At 42.8% G+C, this 20569-nt stretch overlaps 1 protein-coding gene across 2 annotated transcripts in view; it reads left to right on the plus strand.

Annotated features, from left to right (window-relative positions):
* The window catches only part of LOC133506189 (microtubule-associated tumor suppressor 1 homolog A-like), a 56596-nt gene that overhangs the window by 32142 nt on the left and 3885 nt on the right, over positions 1-20569 (plus strand). The window contains exons 4-11 of one of the 2 annotated variants that reach the window (XM_061830086.1): positions 2629-2741; positions 2854-3156; positions 13534-13600; positions 17555-17678; positions 17761-17851; positions 19887-19992; positions 20102-20175; positions 20464-20556. In XM_061830086.1, coding sequence (XP_061686070.1) covers positions 2629-2741; positions 2854-3156; positions 13534-13600; positions 17555-17678; positions 17761-17851; positions 19887-19992; positions 20102-20175; positions 20464-20556 — 971 coding nt within the window. Of the gene's footprint in view, positions 1-2628; positions 2742-2853; positions 3157-12503; positions 12699-13533; positions 13601-17554; positions 17679-17760; positions 17852-19886; positions 19993-20101; positions 20176-20463; positions 20557-20569 lie in introns of those variants that run through there. The other variant, XM_061830087.1, reaches the window with a different exon arrangement.

The raw sequence follows: 20569 nt of genomic DNA on the forward strand, positions 1-20569 counted from the left end.
GCCTACCCCAGGTCTCAACGGGCAGGAGGCAGGGTACTCACTGAACTGGTTGCCAGCCAATCGCAGGGCAGATTTAGACAAACTACCACACTCACAATCACACGTAGAGGCAATTTACAGTGTCCAATTAATGTTGCATGTTTTTGGATGTGGAAGGAACTGCAGCGCCTGGAGAAAACCCACACATGGACAGGGAGAAGATGCAAACTCCACACAGGCGGGTCCGGGACTAAACCTGAGACCTCAGAACTGTGAGGCCAACGCTTTTTATATCATTTTGAAAGTTAAAATATATATATATATATATATATATATATATATATATATATATATATATAAAATTAACTTATTGTTAAATTACTGTTAACCCAAACACCAACTCAACAACTGTAATTTGTTTTACCACAGTTTCCAAAATCTTGCATGGGATTATAACTGTTACATGTTTTAAAGCCATCCTGACATAGGTTCCAGGTAAACTGAAATTGTACAGCACTGGTCAATAATGGCAAATGCCAAGTCGGTAAACTGTAAAAGGGGCCCTAATGTACCATGTGCAAAAATGCAACATAGGTCAACAAAGGGTTAATGGGTAGATTTATCGGGGCGGCACGGTGGATCAGTTGAAAAGCGTTGGTCTCACAGTTCTGAAGACCTGGGTTCAAGTCCAGTCCTCCCTGTTTAGAGTTTGCATTTTCTCCCCATCCCTGCGTGGGTTTTCTCCGGGGCACTCCGGTTTCCTCCCTCATCCCAAAAACATGCAACATGATTTGGACACTTTAATTCTGATTATGAGTGTGGCTGTTTGTCTCTATGTGCACTGCGATTGGCTGGGAACCAGTTCAGAGTGTACCCTGCCTCCTGCCCCTTGACAGCTTGACAGTTCCAGCACTCCCTGCAACCCTTGTGAGGATAAGCGGCTAAGGAATGAAAATGGTAGATATATCATTAGAGGGTTTGAAAACAACAGTCGACATAGCTACTGTTTATACGCCTTATTAATTGATAGGCCAACTATTTACAACAAAATGTACAATTGCTTGCTGGGATAAACTTTATCTGAATATTAACTGTTTAATAGTTAACTATGTGGAGATGTATTATGTTTTGGGAAAAGACTCCCAAATTGAAGTTACTTTTCAATAACATGCTGTTGATGATGTTTATTGTGACATTATTTTCACAGCAGTGCTGCATCCCTTTGTTGTTTCCACCAGCAGGTGTCAGTATCTTCGTAGAAGCCACTCCAAATAGAACTTTACCTTTCAATTAGGAAATTAGCAATCAATATAAAAGCACATGAACTTTATCTTTCACTTTTAGAATGTTTAGCAAAATCAGTTGGAATTTGCCTTCGACCAATTTTGGTCATATTTTTAATGCAGAATCCCAAATTCTAGGAACTCCGGAGTTGTATTTATGTCACCTTTTCCTGCATGGAGCACTTTGTTTGTTCCACTCATGATACATCAATGGAATTGTACACATTGTCCTCAAGTTGTTAGCTTAAGAACATTAAATGATTTTTATCTGGGGGTGGAACGGTGGAGCAGCTGTAGCGCGTTGGCCTTATAGTTCTGAGGACAAGGGTGAGAAACCTCAGCCACAAAAGAGGCCACCTGACAGACTGCAGACTGGGGTGGGGGTTTGTTGGAGGTGGGAAAGCTCTCGCTCCTGGACTGCCATCTCTCTCCTGATCGCGTAGGACTATTCCATCTTTTTGGAATATTCTGCTTTCAGCATTTAAGTGCATTTGGTAACCGCTGGATGTCACCAGAAGCAGAAGAGTTGCTCGCTGATGTTCAGTACATAATTCAAGCACTTGGTCAATAGCTGCTTTGTCAGCTAATTCTACCAACCCAACTTTTAAGTGAAGATTCTCATCATAAATGACTTGTAGCTGTTTTTGCTGAAGTGTGGAAAATAATTCACTAGAGATGCAGGCCAGGGTTGATTGATCATCGTTACAGTGTAATTCACCACTGTCGTTAGACATTAACTGTGTAGCCTCAGCTGCAACAGTTAAGACTGCTATCCGAGCCTTTGCATTATCAGAATCGGAGTCATCTCTATTTGTCTAGCTAAAGCGAGCTTTTTTCCGACTCAGGAATCAATACTTGGTCTGTGGAGCCAGTAGAGCCAATAAATTATTGCCAACCAGCATGAGAAACAGAGGATAACGATGGAGAGTACAGAGATGGACTACTGGGAGATAAGATGAGCATAAGCTCTCTAATTGCTTTTCTCTCTGGTAATGTGCTCCTTAATGCAAACACAGAACCTATTTAACAGAAGCACTCTCATACACGGACACACACACATTTCTACCATCAATACGACACAATCCCATGATGCATCTGCCTAAGGCTGAACAGTTAGAAGGGCTTATTCTCTAATGAAAGGGGATGAATGAGACTAATTTCTGTTGTTTTTTTATTATTTAATTCCCATCTTTGTGCAAAATTGTCCCTAAGTTGAGGAATGCCCTTTTTTTTTGTAGAATCAATTTCATTTTTTTATCCCGCAATATTTTGTTAATAGTCTAATGGTGTGTGTGGAAGGAGAGTCACATTATGTTGAATGTTCTGCCAGTCAACCACAAAATAAGAGGATGTCATTCTTTCGCAGTTGAGAAAAACAAGCCCCGGGATGTCCTTGCAAGATCCACAAACAATTGCAGCAGGTTTCCAGTTCCAGCACTTGCAGCAGGACACAGGCAACAGGATCCATCAGGAGCGCTGGTATGCATTCCCTTGCTGGTCTTCTTTCAATTTAATGTGGTGATTTAGCAGTCTACGGTTACCTTTCTGTTTCAAATGTATGTGTCGGAAAAAAAGTGGTATTTTCTCCAAGGTACCAGATGTGGTGAATGCCAATGTGCCAGGGGCACAAGTTTCCTCAGTGGCTGTCACTGTTTCCACCAATTCTGGGTCAGGCATCAAAGGACCCCCTGCACCCACATTCAAATCAAGACCAGGTTCACGGTCGAGCCCCAAACATAGAACGCGTTTGAAAAATGCAGTCACAGCTAAACAGAAACAGACCGAAGAGCCCACGGAGAAGAAGAACCAGACTGGGCAGCTTTGGGAACTGCTCGACCAAGCAAATAGAAAAGCGGAAGCTCTCGCTACAGTCATTCAACATCTCTTCAACGAGGTAAATTGAGTTTCGCATACTTTCTACTTATTTCTGAGGTTAACAAAGACAACAAAGGACCATCCTGTGTCCCAAGTGTGTAGAAACGTGTGCTCAAAGCATATTTACTTGTATGGCACATTTCATACAAAATGTGCTTTACATGATGAAGATATTTTAAAAACAGTAAAAAAGCTTAAAACATTTAAAACAAAGAGAAAATAAATGAATTAAGAAAAGTGCAATTAAAACAGCAAGAAATAGCATTTGAAAGCAGAAATGTTATAAAAAGCATGAAGAATTTTTTTTTTTTTTAACCTAATTTGAAAATATTCACACTTAGGGCTGACACCACTTCTATTGGCAACTTGTTCCATTTGTGTCCAAGATAATGGCAAAATGCTTCACTTCACCCTGTTTGCTTTGGACTCCGTAGTCCACTTTCTGACCTGAGTCCGTCGATCTCAGGGCACAACTGGGTTTAGACTGCATTACCATTAATGTACTGGGCCTAAACCATTCAGTGATTTATGGACAAATTGCAGAAATAGTGTATAAATAAAGAAGAAGAAGCAGAAATAGTATCAGAACTAGTTATTATAAACGTGAATGTGAGGTGGCTGGGGAACCGTCGCCACCTCCTGGACAGCAACGTGAGGCAGCGGCGGCATCACCACCTCCTGGACGGGAACCTGACGGCCGCGGACCGGTCACCGCCGGGACTGGAGCGAAGACGACGGAGGTTCCGTCACCGTCTGCTTGGCAGGAACATGAGGATGCCAATGAGCCATAGCCATCTTCTGTCGCCGACGAAGCTGGAACGGGGAGCGACCGTGGACCGGTCGCCGACGAAGCAGGAGCGTCGAGCGACCTCGGACCGATCGCCGACAAAGCACGAGCGTGGGGCGGCCTCGGGGCGGTCGCCAACGAAGCAGGAGCGTGGGGCGACCGCGGACCGGTCGTCAACGAGTGGCCATTGCAACGTGAGCCTGCAGTGAAACAGCCAAAACTACAATGTGGGTGTGGCAAGGTGGCGGATCCGTTCCCACTGCAACATGGGCTTGGCTCGGTAGCGGATCAGTGGCCACCGCAGTGTGAGCCTGCAGTGGAGCTGTTTCCAACGCGACGTGAGAATGGTGCGGTGGTGGGTCCGTTGCCACAGCGATGTGAACCTGGCTCGGTAGCGGGTACGTCGCCACTGCAGCGTGAACGAGAGTAATCAACGAGTCCGTTGAAATCGCGACGTCGGTGTAGCTCGGCTGATTCTCCAATCCCTGCCGAACCTGGGCCGTGAGAGCCGCCAGTTGGACACTGTGCTGCTCTATCTCCACCCGCAATTCACGGCAGAACACCTCGTGGTTTGGCGACCCCTCCTCCCTCTGGACTGGAAGCTTTTTCACCGGCCACGGGTCTGCTGGTTTGACCGCGGCCGGTGAGGAGTGGGTGGACGAGGATGGTGTCTTTGTTGGCGCGCAGCGGGAGACACAAGGGAGCGCGTAGACGGATTGGAGGACTCGGACCTACCGGGCGAAGACACTCGGGAGTTGGACACGCGGGGAGGTGAAACAAACTGACTGGGATTAAAGATCGGGTGAAGAGATTCATAGTCTAAATAATCCAAGTCGTAGTCAGGCAGCCGGTCATATAAATCAAGGTCCTCCCCATAGTCCGAAAAATCAGAGTCCAAAAGAATATGAGGTGCTGGACGGGTCATGCTCGGGACGTATTCATAGCTCGCCGGCGGAGCGTGTGACACGGAAGCGGAGGACCTGATGGAGTCGGACAGGCTTGGTCCTCCGGCAGTCGGTCTGCCTTGCATCGGTCCCGGCAACGCTGGGTCTTTCCTGCTGGGTCCTATTTTGGCCAGATCGTTCTGTCACGACCCATCGAGAGGGAGGTAGGACCCAAATGCAGGAGTCGGGAGACGCAGAGGTAATTCGGGAAAAACGTTTATTGTTCCGAGGTCGGGCAGGCAGTCAGGTGCAGCAGCGGTCGTCAGGACATCGGGCGTAGAGAGCAGGTCCGCGGGCAGGCAGGAGTCGATACACGGGAGATCGATCAGAGAAGGTAGGAATGTCAAAGGAGTCTGGCTTACGGGGTCGGTCGGAGAACAGGCGGAGGTCGGCACACACGGGTTGTCGATCAGCGGTGCGGGAGTGCAGGAACGGGGCATGAGTTACAACGATCTGGCACTGGAACAGTCGTCCCCATAGTCCTACATACACAGGGGCCAATCAGCCAGCATGAGGCACAGGTGTGCGCATCCAATCAGCGTGGCCACGCGGGAACCCGCACAGGCAGGGCTGGACCGGCAGGACCATGACACACCCTAGCTATCTCTTCTCCCTGGAGCTTCACTCTTACTCCTCCGGCCGTCTCATTCACGCACATACATATTCTGTTTTACTTCGGCTAATCTTCATTCCTCTATTTTCCACTGCGTGCCACCATATTTCTAATTGTTCCTCCGCCTGTTCCCTGCTTTCACTGCAGATCACAATATAATCTGCGAACATCATGGTCCAAGGGGATTCCAGTCTAACATCATCTGTCAGCCTATCCATTACTACCGCAAACAGGAAGGGGCTCAACGCAGAACTCTGATGCAGTCCCACCTCTCACCTTAAATTCTTCTGACACACCTACGGAACATCTCGCCGCTGTTCTGCTGTCCTCATACATGTCACACCAGACTTGCGCATGCATTCCCACAGTTCCTCTCTTCGTACTCTGTCATAGGCTTTCTCTAGGTCTGCAAAGATACAATGTAGCTCCTTCTGACATTCTCTGTACTTTTCCATGAGCATCCTCAAGGCAAATAATGCATCTGTGGTACTTTTTCTAGGCAGGAAACCATACTGTTGCTCGCAGATACTTACTTCCGTCCTGAGTCGAATTTCCACTACTCTTTCCCATAACTTAATTTTGTGGCTCATCGTCTTTATTCCTCTGTAGTAGCATAGCCATTGTTCTTAAAAATGGGGATGAGCACATTTTTTCTCCATTCTTCTGGCATCTTCTCTCCTGCTAGTACTCTATTGAATAAGTTGGTCAAAAACTCCGCAGCAACCTCACCAAATTGCTTCCATACCTCCACTAGTATAGCATCGGGTCCAACTGTCTTTTTATTTTTCATTCTGTTCAGTGCTTTTTTACTTCTCCCTGACTAATTATTGCTACTTCCTAGACATTCATGGTTACCTCTTCTACTCTACCTTCTCTCCCATTTTCTTCATTCATTAACTTCTCAAAGTACTCTTTCAATCTACCTAGCACACTCCTGGCACCAGTCACCATATTTCCATCGCTCTCCTTAATCACCTTTACTTGCTGCACGTCCTTCCCATCTCTATCCCTCTGTCTGGCCAACCTGTAGAGATCCTTTTTTCCTTCTTTCGTATCCAACTTGGAGTACATGTCATTAAATGCCACTTGTTTAGCCTTCGCCACCTCTACCTTTTGCCCTACGTCGCATCTCAATGTATTCCTTTCGCCTCTCCTCAGTCCTCCCCGTGTCCCACTTCTTCTTCGCTAATCTCTTTCCTTGGATGAGTTCCTGTATTTTGGGGTTGCACCACCAAGTCTCCTTCTTCCGTTTCTTACCAGAAGACACCCAAAGTACTCTCCTGTCTGCCTCTCTGAATACCTTGGCAGAAGTAATCCAGTCTTCTCGGAGCTCTTCCTGACCATCTAGAGCAGGGGTGTCAAACTCCCTTTGGTCTGCGGGCCGAATACAGCTTAATTTGAGATCAAGCGGGCCGGACCAGTAAACTCATTGCAAAATTACATAGAACTAACAATAAGCCCACTTTTTTCCTTTGTATTAGTCACTAATACTAATAATTAGTGCAAAGAATGAGTAAATTATCAAAATGTTTATTAACAGAATTTTCCTTTTACATTATGAACAATATATTATGAACAAGAGAATAACATAAGAACATAAATAAAGTATGTGCAATTTTAACAACACTTTTACAGAGTTAAACATATATTTAAATGTGTTGTACATAAAACTGATCACAGAAATAGTAACAATGTTCCAAAAACATTTATTACCAGCCTTGTGGAACTTAAAAACACTGTTTTTCAACATCTGGAAAGCAATTTGAACAAATGAATAACTTTCACAGCAATTATTCGTCTTGCTTGGAATTTGCCCTTGAAACTTGACATCGTTTATCCTGCACAAGTGCATCAATATGAGGCATCATGTCCTGAGAAGCAGCCAATTTCAGAATCTCATTCAAATGCTTATGTGTGAGCTTTGAGCGCAGCTTTTTTTTATTAATGTTCATTAGTGAGAAAACTTGCTCACAAAGGTAGGTTGTCCCAAACATGGACAATGTTTTAGCAGCTAGTGCTGTCAATGCGGGATAGCCTGGTAGGAGGTACTTGTAAAATGTGTCCAAGCTTACAGAGGCAAATCTGTCCTTCAGTTCTACATCACACTGCAAATCAATGATTTCAAGTTGTATGGCAACAGGCAAATCAGAAGCTTTGACTGTGAATGGTGAGCGAAAAACTGCAAAATCTGTTTCGAGTTCGCTAAAAACCTGAAATCTTTTCTCAAACTCCATCAACAGCCCTGAAATCTTCTCTTTGTACCGTTTCACGTCAGAATTACCGCTTGCTGCGCACATATCTTTTAAACAGGGAAAATGAGCAGGGTCACCGCTTGCCACCTGCGTCTCCCATTACCCGAGCTTTAACTTGAATGCACGTATGCTGTCATAATACTGTGTTACGATTTTTTTGCGTCCCTGCAACATTTTGTTTAGAATATTCAAGTGCTCAGTGATGTCAACCATAAACGCAAGGTCCTGCAGCCACAGATGGCACTGTAATTCCTTAACAGGTTTACCTTTTTTCTCCATGAATTGTCCGATTTCATCACGTAAATCAAAGAAGCGCTTTAGCACAGCACCTCTGCTTAACCATCGTACGTTCGTGTGATAAGGCACACCATGGATAATGTTACAGTCACTGAGAAAGCTGTCAAATTGACGATGATTGAGACCTCTGGCTCGGATGAAATTAACATTTCGGACAACCACCTCCATGACGTGATCCATTCTTAGCGATTTGCTGCATAATGCCTCCTGATGCAAAATGCAATGAAATGTCCAAAAATTACCTCCCCCATTTGCGGCTTGTACTTTATCTCTGAACTTTGTCACAACACCTGCCTTTTTACCGATCATTGACGGCGCACCATCAGTAGCCAGGCTTACGGCGCGTGACCAGTCCGCTCCGACTCTGTCCAGCGCTCCAACGACGGAGCTGAAAATGTCCTCAGCTGTTGTGGTGTCGATCATCGGCACCAGCTCGAGAAACTCCTCTGTGACATTCAAAGTCTTGTCAACTCCACGAATGAAGATGGCCAGTTGAGCGACGTCCGTGATATCAGTACTCTCATCAATCGCAACAGAAAATGCCACAAATGACCCCACTTTGCGTTTTAGTTGGTGGTCCAAATCTGCAGAGAGTTCCGAAATCCTGTCTGCCACGGTATTTCTTGTCAAGCTTATATTGGCGAAAGCATGTCGCTTCTCAGGACACACAATTTCAGCAGCCGTCAGCAAGCAGTTTTTGATGAACTCTCCATCACTGCTTTGATGCCATTGCTATTTGGCTCGCAATCAGGTAGCTGGCTTTCACCGCAGCATCACTGGCTTCTCGGCTCCGGGTGAAAACAGATTGCTGTTTCTTCAGACGCGCCATCATTTCATTTACCTTCTGTTTTCTTAATTCTCTATGCAAACTGTTGTATTTTTCACCATGCTGAGTTTCGTAATGGCGCCGAATATTGTATTCTTTAAGCACCGAAACTTGCTGCTGGCACACTAGGCACAAGGGTTTCCCATTCACCTCCGTGAACATATAAGAACATGTCCATTTTTCTTGAAAAGTCCGACACTCTGTGTCTACTTTTCTCCTTTTTGACAAAGACATTTTGCTGATGAGGGTGCGAGGCAAACGCAAAAGTAGATAATGCAATTGTCGCCAATAGGCGCTGTACAGACGTTCAATTTTACCAGGTCAAGGTGGTCCTAGTTCCGCCGCAGTGTTGCTTTCATGTTGTCTGCACGTACTAAAACACTGCGCCCTCCAGCGGATAATACAAGAACTATAAATTTTAAAGAAAATTCATATTTTTTTATACAATGCAGCTTTCTTCCCCGGGCCGTACCAAACCACTAGACGGGCCGGATCCGGCCCGCGGGCCGTATATTTGACACCCCTGATCTAAAGCCTGTCTCACCTCTTTTTGAAAGGCCACACAACATTCTTTATTTCTCAACTTCCACCACCTGATTCTCTGCTCTAATCTTCTTAATCATCCAACACACCACCATCCTATGCTGTCGAGCCACACTCTCCCCCACCACCACTTTACAGTCGGTAACCACCATCTGCCCCTGAAAGTTTAGAAACTTTAGAAGAGTACAGGCACTTTCATGTTGACATGGAAGGAGCTCAAACTCTCAAGATCAAGTAAAAAAACCTGGTCTAAGATCTTTTTTTTTTTTCGTCATACCCTGGCTTAGAGATGCCACAAATCATTAGATTTTTTTTTTTTTTTGTTACGCACTGTTAACTTGGACCCATTACTAGAACACATTTACACGGCAAAAGGTGACAGGAGAGTGAAATACACTTCTTCCATAACAATAAAGACATAAGTGCATGACGGTAAGGAAATAAACAGCTTTATAACAACCATGTGAGTTGCACAATTTCCATGTTGCCCTTCAAACACTGCATATACAAATGCATACATGATCCTAACTGCTCATTAAACCCTGTCTTTTTAAACCTTGTTTTTTTTTACATTCACGTTAAAGACTAGCAGTTGTTCAGCAACTTCCCCAAATTCATACATGCCTCAGAAATAACATCTACTTTGCTTTTCTCCTACTCTGAGCATGGTGCATCATCACCACATCATGGGCCTTCAAATTATGTATCCCCTGTGGTGTATTGCAACAACATAATGAGGTATTAAGAGCGAGAACATTTGAGTGGCATAGAAGAACAGCTTGTAAAACAACGAAAAAAAGGAACTCTTAAGACGCGACGACACATTTGTGTTAGTTTTTCTGGAAAAGGAATGTTAAGCAATAGGAGAAAAATTCTATACATCCAAAAATGTAATTATCCTCTTCAGAAAACATGTTGCAAATCAAAAAGTTTAATTTGGGACACATAAAAGTGCAGGCATTTTGGCTTTCAAAGTGGAAAGAAATACTGTACCTGAGCGTATTTTGTTCTCTTAGAAACTATTATTACCATCCATCTATTTTCTGAGCCACTTATCCTTACAAGGGTCATGGGAGTGCTGGAGCCTATCCCAGGTATCCCTAACCCCAATCACAGACTATTATTACCTTTTGAATGATAAGAACTGCAAATAATTAAAATACTCATTCATCCATCAATGATCTGTGCCATTTATCCTCACAAGGATCATGGAAATGCTGGAGCCTATCCCAGCTAACGCCGGAAAGGATGCGGTGTACACCTCGAACCATTCGTAGGGCAGATAGAAACAAACAACCAGTTTCACTTGCATTCACACTTTTGGACAAGTTAGAGTCTTCAGTTAATACATATCAGTAAAATTTTTAAAAGGAAATTCAGTGATCTGTGTCCTCACCATGATTGATCACATCATATGAACATGACCTGTATTGTAATAATCATAATTATTATTATTATAGGTGGCATGGTGGAGCAGCTGGAAAGCATTGGCCTCACAGTTCTGAGGTCCCGGGTTCAATCCAAGGCCCGCCTATGTGGAGTTTGCATATTCTCCCCGTGCCTGCACAGGTTTTCTCCAGGCCCTGCAGTTTCCTCCCACATCCCAAAAACATGCATTCATTGGAGACTCTAAATTGCCCCTACGTGTGATTGTGAGTGTGGCAGTTTGTCTCAATGTGCCCTGCGATTGGCTGGCAACCAGTTCAGTGTGTACCCTGCCTCCTGCCCATTGAGAACTGGGATAGGCTCCAGCACTCCCCTCGATCCTTGTGAGGATAAGCGGCTAAGGAAATGGATGGATTATCATTGTAATCCATACCACATATAAATTCTTATTCTGACCAGGGAAAAAGACTTAGCTGAATGTTTTTAACACAGAAACAATATACACAGACAGAACAGCTGTAACAGTAATTCCCTCCATCTCAAAAGAAAAAAATATCTCCATATGTGTAGAAAAATACATAAAATTACTGTTAAATTGTTTTGTGTGTTTGCTCTGGAGCTGGGTGGTGGTGTGGGGGTGGAGAAATACTTTGTGTAGTGGAGGAGCACATCTGACGCTTTCACATCTCTCTTTGCATTTTAAGGGTGAGCTAGCGTCCATGAATTCCATGATTATCTAATCTGCTTCCTCCACTCAAAAGGTGACTGGTGAATATTGCTCAAGCACAAGATGCCAACACCTTACCCTGAGGGGTTTTGGGGCAGAGGTAGGGCTACTATTTGCTGTTGTCAAGCGGACTGGAGCTTTTTTAGGATGGCGGACGTTGTCAGGGTACTCGTTTTCTAACATTCACATTGGCATTTAAAACACCTTCATTATAGCGACTGTCTTTTTTTTAATGATCTTCTGGCTGCCATAAATAGTATCCAAATGCTCATTAAAAAAAATCAAAATTCTTACTCGGATTATAACCATATTTTTCATTTTAGACATTTTATTATTTTTGTCGATTAAGTTTATATTTTATTGTGTTTTTTTTTCCTGGAGTCTGTTTGCAGGATTTAAACATTTAGGGTATCTATATTCTGGCACATTTAATAAGCAAGTAAATGGGTGAACTAGAATTACACATTTGAAGACATAAAAAGTCTAGATGTTTTAAGGGAGAATATAGCCACGGACGTTCATTGTGAAACATTGTTGTGCATAAAAAAATTTTATAGCAATATTCTTTCAGTTTGTCTGTTCTGAACAATAATGATAAACAGCCAGAGAAAGTCCTGAGATGTTCCAGTGATTACAGATTTTCCCATTTTGCATGTAAATGACTGATCCCAAAGACAGGAAGTTCAGAAGCAAGATAAGTGGGTGTCAAAATAACTTGAATTCCTGCATCGTAAAGTATTCCACACTGGGTGGGCCGTGACAGATCGAGGGAGGAGGGAGGACAAGGAGTTCTGTGGTGAACAGGTAGCGTGTGGGAGGTGATCAAATCATTGAGTCAGACATCCATGGTGAGAGAAAGACAGCGAGAGAGAGAGAGAGAGAGAGAGAGAGAGAGAGAGAGAGAGAGAGAGAGAGAGAGAGAGAGAGAGAGAGAGAGAGAGAGAGAGAGAGAGAGAGGAGAGAGAGAGAGAGAGAGAGAGAGAGAGAGAGCGATAGTAAGTTTTGCCTCAATCTGAGAGCATGCGGGAGGGAGAAATGAATTGAAAAGACAAGTGTGTGTGTTTCTATATCTGAGTGCGTGTGAGTGCGAGTGAATGACTGTGTCTTCAATGAAAGCTTCATGGGCTCCAAAGCCAGCAAAGCCCATTCCAGGGCTCCTACTCATGTTCGCAAGAAGAAACCCAAGGTGTGTGCATCTTTTTTCGCTTCTTGATTACTGTTGGTATTTTTGGGGGAACCCTGTTCAAAATCTAACAGTAAAAATCTGTCAAGAAATGTGTCAAATGATAATTTGATGAAAGTGACAGATGACAGCTGTTTTTGCTGCTTTTCAAACCAGACTATTAAAAAACACCCAGTTTACTTTTTAATAACCAATAGTTTGAAGTAATGCGATGCTTGAACCAATACCACCGTGAAGCTTGAACTATCCTTAACATATTGTTTTATGACATCTACTTTTACAACCAGCTTTTAATCACTGTAGTTGGACTTAAAAAAAAAAAAAATTTTTCCTTGATCTTTGCTGTCTTTGACCTCAATCTGCCTTTTCACTCCCTGATCCTTTCGGCAATAGATGGACTGAACGTGTGCCAGCGAATTCATGTTATAAAAATACAGATATTTAAATTTTGTCATTTGTATGACGTGTCAAAAATTGTTTTTGCAGCTTTGAATTGGGATTTCTGTAGGGACCAAAAACATCATAGAGCACACATAATAGGTAGATTTTCACAATCAAATTAGATCAATTAAAACAACTGGATAATGAAGTTTGACTTTTGACAATGATTTAATCTCCTTGACAGTGTGCATCAAGACTGCATTTTTATCTTTTATACGGAATATGGTCCTATTGAATCACCTCAGATTGTGTACCTCTTGCAGTAGATGAACATGTTGTACACAGGTTAATTGTGAAACATAAACTCTACTTTGAAAGGTGCTCTACTATTATCAATTATTAGAATTATTATGAAGACATTTTTTTGAGTTTGATTCTTATTCTTCTTTATCTATAGCGTGAAGAGACTTTAAAGCAGAAGAAGGACTTGTCACTGCAACTGGCAAAACTCAAAGATGAGTTTGGTAAGTGGTAGCGTTTTCTGTTTACAAATAGCATACAATACAGACGTTGTCCCCATGATTTCAGTTTTTATGGCTTCATCCAATTCCTCACCTTAATGAGGAAAATGAAATGTGAGCTGCTTTGGAAAAGTACGGGCTGCAACCCATCTGTCATCAATGCAAGTATCCTGTTTTTATGAAAAGATTGAAAGTCAAGGCAAAAGCATGTCAACGTTGTGTGACAAGGTAATGATATAAAACGTTGTTGTTGTTGTTACTCTAAATTAGTAGATCCCATTCATAGGCACAGTGGCACTCATCTATTTTACTTATGTGAGAGCCTTAATTGCGCACTCACATCCCAGTTGGAAGAGATGAACCTGAGCACAGCACAATTCCTTGGACACAGGCACACACATGCTTGCCCAACATGATGCAATGCATCCTGGGAACTGCATAGCATCACCGTCGCAATAATAAAACTAAGTTATTTAATTTCCCATTTAATTTTACTTTAGTTCATAAATTTTTCAAAAGGAATAAAAAAATACCGATTATGGTGATCTTGTAACATCACTGTTGTATGTTTTATATGTTTCTCAGCCGCTTATCCTCACGAGGATTGCGGGAGTGCTGGGACCTATCCCAGCTGTCTTGGCCAGAAGGTAGGATACACCCTGAACAGGTTTCCAGCCAGTCGCTGCGCACATGGAGACAGACAACAGTCGCACTCACAATCACACCTATCGGCAATTTAGAGTCTCCAATTAATGCATGTTTTTGGGATGTGTGAGAAAAACCCATAGAACTGCTTCCTCATGGGAAGGAGTGTCGGTGGATTTGAGGAGGTCTTCGAAGTATTCTCCCCACCGACTCACAAGGTCCCAAATTGAGGTCAGCAGTGCCCCATCCTCACATATACAGTGTTGACGGTGCACTGCTTCCACTTCCTGAGATGCCTTACCAGAATTTCCTCAAAGCTGCCTTGAAGTCGTTCTCTATGGCCTCACCGAACTCCTCCCACGCTCGGGTTTTTGCCTCAGCGGCCACCAAAGCAGCATTCCGCCTGGCCAGCCGGTAGGTATAAGCTGCCTCGGGATTCCCACATCCAGAATAGTCCATTAGGACTCCTTCTTCATCTTGACTGCATCCCTAACTGTTGGTGTCCACCAACGTGTTTAGGGGTTGCCGCCACGAGAGGCACTAAGCACCTTGCAGCCACAGCTCTGGGCAGCCGCCTCAGCAATGGAGGTGTGGAACATCGTCCACTCTGACTCATGTTCTCCCCTGGAACATATGCAAATTGAAATTCCTCCTGACAGGGGAATCGGCCAACCATTCGCAGCAGGGCCTCGCAATATGTTTGGGCCTGCCATGTCAGAGCGGCATCCTCTCCCACCATTGGAGCCAACTCACCACCAGGTGGTAATCAATTGACAGATTCACCCCTCTCTTCACCCGAGTGTCCAAGACATGCAGCCTCAAGTCCGATGATACAACCACAAAGTGGATCATCGAACTGCGACTTAGGGTGTCCTGGTGCCAGGTGCATACGTGGACACCTTTATACCTGAAAATACTTTTATATATATATATATATATATGTGTAAATATATACAGTGCGGCATGGTGGCTCAGCTGGTAAAGAGTTGGCCTCACAAGAGGTCCCGGGTTCAATCGCGGACCCTCCTGTGTGGAGTTTGCATGTTCTCCCCGTGCCTGCGTGGGTTTCCTGCGGGCATTCTGGTTTCCTCCCACATTCCAAAAACTTGCAACATTAATTGAACACTCTAAATTGCCCCTAGGTGGGATTGTGAGTGTGGCTGTTTGTCTCTATGTGCCCTGTGATTGGCTGGCAAACAGTTCAGGGTGTACCCCGCCTCCTGCCCGTTGACAGCTGGGATAGGCTCCAGCACTCTCCCTGACCCTTGTGAGGATAAGCGGCAAAGAAAATGGATGGATAGATATATATACAGGTTAAAAAAATCATGACATATTCAGTGTTCACTTTAGATCTCAAAAGTGTTTATGTGTTTTTGTTTGTTTTTCCTCTTTGGGAGACAGTCTAAATGGCTCTTTGGTTGCCGATCGTTGTACTGACGTGATCACTGTAGTCCTAAAATATGAAGGCTTTACAGTATTCACTAAGACACAAAAGCTTGTTACCAAAGTAAACACTGGCAACCTTGTTTCTGTTTTTAAGGCATTTGAAGAACGCTTCCCAGTCTTCTCAATTTGTTTTCATAATTTTCCTGAGCCACTGACTAATCTTTCTTTTACTGCATCTTTGACCTCTGGCTCATGTCTTACACACAGAGCTGAAGAATGTTTGCAGTGTATAGACTTTGCTGACACACACAGAGCAAGTTGTCAATAAAACCTTTCTACTCCTCCAGTCAGTCTGAACAGGAACAACCTGTCATGTCCAATTCAGCAGTTTAATTGTATTTCTGTGACATGTTACAGTCTCAGGTCACATCCACTACCTGTTTAAACTGTCTCGCTTAAAGGTGATTAGTGTTCTTGAAAACCAATTCCTTGATCACAATAATGGCTTGTTTCCTTTGGGATTATTCTGTGATGAAATTGCCCCAAATGACTCCCAACACAGACGTTTATATTTAGGAGATACAAACAGTCAGTTAACACAACCACCTGCCACAACAATACACACATTTACATACAGTATGTTGCCCAATGTGTGCGTTGCAGCATGAGCTGGAGTATAAAATTTCCTCAGCTGTTCTTGGCTTTTTGTTGCCATCTCTATTGCAGCAGCTGCACACATGCACAACACACACTCTGACGTCCCGTCAAAAGGTTACAGCAACTGTCCCAGCCAGTTGTTTTTACATACCTAAATTTCAATTAAAATTTTTGATCACATTGTGGTTTTCTCAAAACAAGCTTCTGTGTTGTACTTTGACGTTTTTATGTGAAACGCCATTGTTGCATAATCTGTACAGTGTACAGTAGATATTAGCTGATCATATTTGGTATTTCAAAACTCTTTCACTTTCTGATTTGGAATGCACATAATTCAGTGTGTGACTTATTGACAGATTAGAGAGAGACGAATGCATGCATCTGCTTGTAAGAGTTGAATTACTCATGAAAGATACGAGTTCTGCTCTATAATTCAAAGCACATTGGCAGACATTTAGGTCTGGACCACACGACATTCATGAGAGTAATTAATGTGGAATGTGGTTGACATGCACAGAACGCCACTTTGTTACCTGTTGGGAGTTACTGACTGTTGCATGCTCTTCCTTCTCTGACAGTTGTCTCTCATTTGTACTGAGTCAAAGTTGTACATAGCTGCAAAAAAGAGCCACGTTTGGCCTCACTCCTTCACACCTGCTTTTACTAATGTTCTTAAACTCCTCAAGCACTTGATGTGTGTAAGTGAAAAGAAAAATGCAGCATGAATATTGTGTCATCATCAAGAGAGTGGCCTTCATAATTAGGTTCTTTACCTTTATTTGTTTTGGCTATTTTAGAAGAAAAATTAACAGTAATCAAAAATAAGTGACTTTTTTTGCAAGTATATATCCATCCATCCATCCATCTATTTTCTTTGCCACTTATCCTCACAAGGGTCGCGGGAGTGCTGGAGCCTATCCTAGCTGTCAACCGGCAGGAGGCGGGGTACACTCTGAACTGGTTGCCAGCCAATCGCAGGGCACACAGAGACAGACAACAATCGCACTCACAATCACACTAAGGAGAAATTTAGAGTGGTCAGTTAATATTGCATGTTTTTGCAATGTGGGAGGTAACTGGAGTGCCCAGAGAAAACTCACGCGGGCATGGAGAGAACATGCCACACAGGGAGAGTCAGAATTGAACCTGGGTCCTCAGAACTGTGAGGCCAATGCTTTCCAGCTGATCCACTGTGCCGCCTAAAAGAAAAGAAAATTGTTGAAATGCATCATTGGAACTCTAACGCAACTCATTCTTGTGTCTGTGCAGTGGAATCGTCTCAGTGCTGCGACCGCTTGCACAAGGAGAAGGAAGAGGCACGCATCAGTTTGGAGGAGGCATTGAAAAGGCTTGATGAACAACACAAGGTGGAACTATTTCAATTGGAGGACAGGTACAACACTGAAACTGTACTACAACACACAGAACTTACTCACAATAATATGTATAAACAGTCTTGTTTCTGTGTGTGTCAGATTAAGGAGTTTTTACCAAACGGAGTGGGACAAAGTCCATCAAACTTACCAGGCGGAGGCTGACAAATGTCACATGTTAATGGAGAGAAAGGTCAGAGAACTACCCATCCATTTTCAACACCACTTGGTTTGGGTCATGGGGTGCTTGGCGACGATCCCAGCTGACTTTGAGCGAAAGGCAGGCTACATCCTGAACTAGTCGCCAGTCACAGGGCATACATAGACACGTACAACATTTTGCACTCACATTCACACAATCACTGAGTGGAAACTGAACCCACACTGCCCGCAACAAAGTCAGGTGAGTGTAACACTACAACATCAGTGACTGGCCAGAGAACATACACAAGCAAAATATGCTGCTGAGAACATCTTACAGAAATGTTACAGCAATGAACTTGGGATATTATGTAACGGAAATAAAAACAGCATAGAGTAAAATTGTTTGCAAATACTTTTCAACCCATATTCTGTTGAATATAGATAGAAGATAGTCATTGTTCAAACTGATAAACTTCATAGTTTTTTTTTTTAATTGAAATATCCACTCATTTTAACAATGCATTTTGATTTTGAAAAAGCTGGCATGAGAACATGTTTACCACTGTGACGAATGATTGAATCTTTTCTAGTAGAATGACTCCATTGTAGTAATTTACGCTTCATATTGTGCCACACATTTTCAACTGACTGGCGGCCAACCGGTCTAGTACTTCTACTTTTTTCTTTGAAAGACATGGTGTTGTAACATGCATAATGTGGCTTGGTATTGTTTTGCCAGAATACTGTAAGCAGGATGGTCTCTAAAAAGACCTTACTTGGACGGCAGCACGTTTCTCCATAACATGTTTGTACCTTTCAGCATTAATAGATGTGCAAGTTATCCATGCCTGAGGCACTAACACACCACCATACAATCATAGATGCTGGCTTTTGAACTTCGTGGTGATAGTCAGAATGGTCCTTTTCCTATTTGGCCGAAGAGCACAACATCTATGATTTACAATCATTTGAAATGAGGATTTGGTTAGACAGACAGCACACTTTTCCACTTTGCGTCAGTTCATCTCAGATGAGTTCGGGCCCAGAGAAGCCGGCAGTATTTCACTTTGCATGGTATATATACATTTGTGGCTGTAGCAACAAACTATATTAGTTGGCAATGGTTTCTGAAATGTTTCTGAGGCCATATGGCAATGTCCTTTACACAATGTTGCAGGGTTTTAATGCAGTGCAGTCTGGGCGAATGAATTGGGGTTTGCATCGCCATGAAATGGTTCCAATGTCTTGAAATAAAAAAGTGTTTGTTAAAATTCAAAATTGTCCTCATAAACACATCAGATTGTCATTTGATTGTTGACTACCATTCTTAATAATGTCATGTGCAAGATAACAAGGAGGGTTGGGCACTTTCATCAGAATCATCTATATTCACTAAGTATGTCAGAACCATACAAGAAATTTGTCTCCGCTAGTTAGAGCTGCTATACTACAATAAACATGACAACAATGGACACTCATTTGAGACAAAGACATTGCAGTAACAGTCACAGAGCAATAAATGCTGCTAGTAATTTGGCAATGATGGAACTTTTTTTTTTGTGAAATATGCAAAGGATACAGAGTCCTCTAGCATTTAAAATGTTTTGAGTGCCTAATAGAGCAATAGAGCAATCATCTTGGATAAGTTAAAGAAAACTGTAGCAAATAAGATGAAATGACAAGTGACAGAGAGCTTCCCAATGCGACATTTGAACGAAAATTAGGTGTAATTGTTGACTTGATCAGTAACATAGGCAGTGGAGTGTGAAGCCATGTTGGTGCCCAGGGCACTCGACGCTGGTGATGCCCCTCACCATAAATGAATAGTCATTGGAGGATATTTGCAGTGATGCAATTTTTTTTCCCAATGGAAATACATTTGTCAATAAGGCAGTTTGAAAGACAGTTTTAGTACCCCCCCCCCGAACTTGTTTGTATCCTCACTTTTGTTATCATATATATAAAACAAGGGAAACCTACCAATGACACTGTAGCTCAGTAATGCTAATAAATTTCCATTGTATTACACCGCTGAGAAGAATTAACTGCTCGTCAGCTAACTTATTTCTGTCTCCACCTTGCAGGTGGAGGAGATGAGGACCAGACAGGAAGCTGAGAGGAAGAAACAGGAAGCAAGTCACAACCAAATCATGGACTCTCTCAGAGGGCAGCATGAGACCTCTCTACAAGGTGTTTCCATCAACCTGTAGCACAATACAGATGACTTAAGCCCACTCATCTGACAGTGGTTGATATTTCAAATTTTATGAATGTCTGTTTGTGAAATTGATCATTTCAGAGCTAAAAAGAATTCAGGAAATTGATCTGGAGAATCTGGACAAAACACTAAAGGAAACAGAAACTACTCTTTCTGTAAGACTATTTCACCTTTCAACACTTAACTATGGAAGATATGAAACATAAATCAATTTTATGTTGTTGTTCACCTTTTAATTTTTTTTAACCAGATTCTGCAACGTAAATACTGTATTATCAAACCAATGATGTAGGGACAGCACTGTAATAAACTGGCTCAATAACCAGTCATTATTGCACCAAGGAGGAACAAATCTTGTTTTGGGGGGGGCTGATTTCACTGAGACTCAATTGTAAATTGTTGATTCCAAAATGTGTTTCATCCAAGTGCCTTCCTACCATCAGGCCAAAATAACTCAGCTGTCAACCGAGAACACCATCCTGAATGAAAAGTTGAAAGCAGAGGAAGAGAAATGGACACTTGCAGACAAGAGTCTGGTAATGTCTACCC

This window comes from Syngnathoides biaculeatus, chromosome 9, assembly GCF_019802595.1.
Source record: "Syngnathoides biaculeatus isolate LvHL_M chromosome 9, ASM1980259v1, whole genome shotgun sequence".
Lineage (NCBI taxonomy): Eukaryota > Metazoa > Chordata > Actinopteri > Syngnathiformes > Syngnathidae > Syngnathoides > Syngnathoides biaculeatus.